General features: G+C 39.5%; 1 protein-coding gene across 2 annotated transcripts in view; it reads right to left on the bottom strand.

The window, feature by feature from the left end:
- LOC125034779 (suppressor of lurcher protein 1-like) overlaps positions 1 to 2,500 on the bottom strand; it is a 5,704-nt gene that overhangs the window by 2,493 nt on the left and 711 nt on the right. The window contains exons 1-5 of one of the 2 annotated variants that reach the window (XM_047626732.1): positions 2,492 to 2,500; positions 1,431 to 1,623; positions 943 to 1,058; positions 258 to 356; positions 1 to 35 (exon numbers count right to left, since the gene is read on the bottom strand). The exon at positions 1 to 35 is cut by the window's left edge and continues 173 nt beyond it; the exon at positions 2,492 to 2,500 is cut by the window's right edge and continues 711 nt beyond it. In XM_047626732.1, coding sequence (XP_047482688.1) covers positions 1 to 35; positions 258 to 356; positions 943 to 1,058; positions 1,431 to 1,623; positions 2,492 to 2,500 — 452 coding nt within the window. The remainder of the gene's footprint in view (positions 36 to 257; positions 357 to 942; positions 1,059 to 1,430; positions 1,624 to 2,491) is intronic. The other variant, XM_047626733.1, reaches the window with a different exon arrangement.

The raw sequence follows: 2,500 nt of genomic DNA, 5'->3' as shown, positions 1-2,500 counted from the left end.
ATCTGCCAACTGCCTTCCGCTCTCGAGGCCGAGATCTGCCAGTAGATCAAAGTATACTTAGTTCGTAATAAGTTTAGAAATAGCATTCTGTGATTCTCCGTCTGTCATTACACAAATTACATATTCCTCGGATTATCATCAATTTCGTAATGCTATATAGACCATTCAAATGAACAAAACGGCATTTACAACACCAAGTCGGTTAAAAAAGCTGATATATCATTCAAAAGGCATAATAAAGTTTGATTGAGCATTACCCGAAACGAATTTGAACCTGGCTGAGAACCCCGTGCGAGAAATCGGCAGGTCCTGCTCCACCGGTCTCCTTGACCCTGATTTAAAAACCAGCTGGAGACCTGCGGGGGCGAGAGTGGAAGTGTCGGACTAGCTGAATGATTTTAAAAGTCAATTTGTGTGTAGTGAGGATTGTTTTATAATTGATTGTTGTATAATTTGCGTGAGAGAGGGTGATATTCATGGAGGACTAGGCGCTAAAAATATTCCGTGTATATATAAGTAGACACAAATATGCGTGCACACACACACACAAGACACACACACACAAACACACACACACAAGACACACACACACACAAGACACACACACAAGACACACACACACACACACACACACACACACACACACACACACACACACACACACACACACACACACACACACACACACACACACACACACACACACACATACACATACATATACAATTATCTGAACAAATATACCACACAGTGGTATAAAGATGAAATTAGTGACCGCTTCAACAACAACAAAAATCATGACGTTTCGAGCCAGACTAAAACTCTTCATCGGACGAAACAAACAAAATTAATTAAATACCGCAAAATTTTTTGTCCCCCCCCCCCCCTTACTGTAAGTGTACTGTAACATACATGCATACGCTCAGACAAGCCAGTACCCACCAGACGAGGCAGACATGACGGAGTTGGGGACCGACGTGCCGCAAAAGTGATCAATCTCCTGTTTGCGACTCCCGTTGAGCACGTTGTAGACGGCCACCCAGTCCGTGTGAAGACATCTGGCAGAAGGAGAGACTATTCTGAAAGTATTACCCTTTGTTTTTGTGTATATTTACATATTCATGCAGTGTTTGTATGTGTGTGTGTGTGTGTGTGTGTGTGTGTGTGTGTGTGTGTGTGTGTGTGTGTGTGTGTGTGTGTGTGTGTGTGTGTGTCTTTGAGAGCGTGGGTGCGCACACGGCCCATTTAAAAAAAAAACAACATCCAACCCAACAATCTAAAACACATTCCCATAAAAAAAAAAAAAATAAACAGCCTCCACAACCATTTCACTCACGCACGACCCGCAATCCCCCCACCACCCCACCCCAGCCCCCGCCCACCCCTACCCCGCCCACGCCCACGCCTCCCGCCCACGCCCCCATCCCCACCTCTCGTGCGGCCGCAGGTGCTCAGGCGGTTCCTTCAGGTTAAACTCGGTGAAGAGGATCCTGACCCTCTGGTGAGAGGCGCCGACGAAGGTGAAGGAGCAGCTGGTGTGGGGGTCGTAGCGTGAAGGGAAGCCTGGGGAAGTGACGACGCCCTCGCCCTCGTACACGCTGGAGATCGTGTCGTTACAGCGCCCTTTGGGACACGAGGCAGTGGAGGGCGTTATCATTATCATTAGTATTTCATTATTTATTATTATCATTATCTTTATTATTGTTATTATTATTATTATATATTATTGTTATAATTTTATTGTTATAATTATTATTATTATTACTATTATTATTATTATTATTATCATTATTATGATTAACATTATTATTATTGCTATCATTATTGTCATTAATATTATTATCATCATCATAACTGTCATTATTTTTTTATTATCATTATTGTTGTTATTATTGTTCTTGTTGTTGGTGGTGGAGCTATTACTAGGGTTATTATTTTTTATCATTATTATTTTTATTATATATATATTATTATTATATATTATTATCATTATCTTTATCATTATTACTATTATTATTATTATTACTATTATTATTATTATCATTATTATTATTATTATTATTATTATTATTATTCATAATTAGTATGTGCTAGAGGAAAAATATTTTTGAAAATAGAAGACAACGAAATATTATATATATTCATGATACAGTAAATTGCAGGAATGAGTTGGTTTTGGTTTGTGATGCGTTAAGAATGCAGAATGTGTGTTTATGTCTAGGTACTTATATATATATATATATATATATATATATATATATATATATATGAATTATATAGAACATATGAGTGCGTGTGTGAGCTGTGCGTGTGTGAGCTGTGTGTGTGTGTGTGTGTGTGTGTGTGTGTGTGTGTGTGTGTGTGTGTGTGTGTGTGTGTGTGTGTGTGTGTGTATGCGTGTGTGTTTGTATGTTTGTATGTGTGCGTGTTTGTGCCCGTGACCTTATAACTAACTTGAGCTGCACTATGGAAATCGCAACAGGCAACGTACGCGAGACAG

Source organism: Penaeus chinensis, chromosome 18 (assembly GCF_019202785.1).
Source record: "Penaeus chinensis breed Huanghai No. 1 chromosome 18, ASM1920278v2, whole genome shotgun sequence".
In the NCBI taxonomy this organism is placed as follows: Eukaryota; Metazoa; Arthropoda; class Malacostraca; order Decapoda; family Penaeidae; genus Penaeus; species Penaeus chinensis.
The sequence above is the reverse complement of the archived record's forward strand: the minus strand, read 5'-3'. Positions and strand labels throughout refer to the sequence as shown.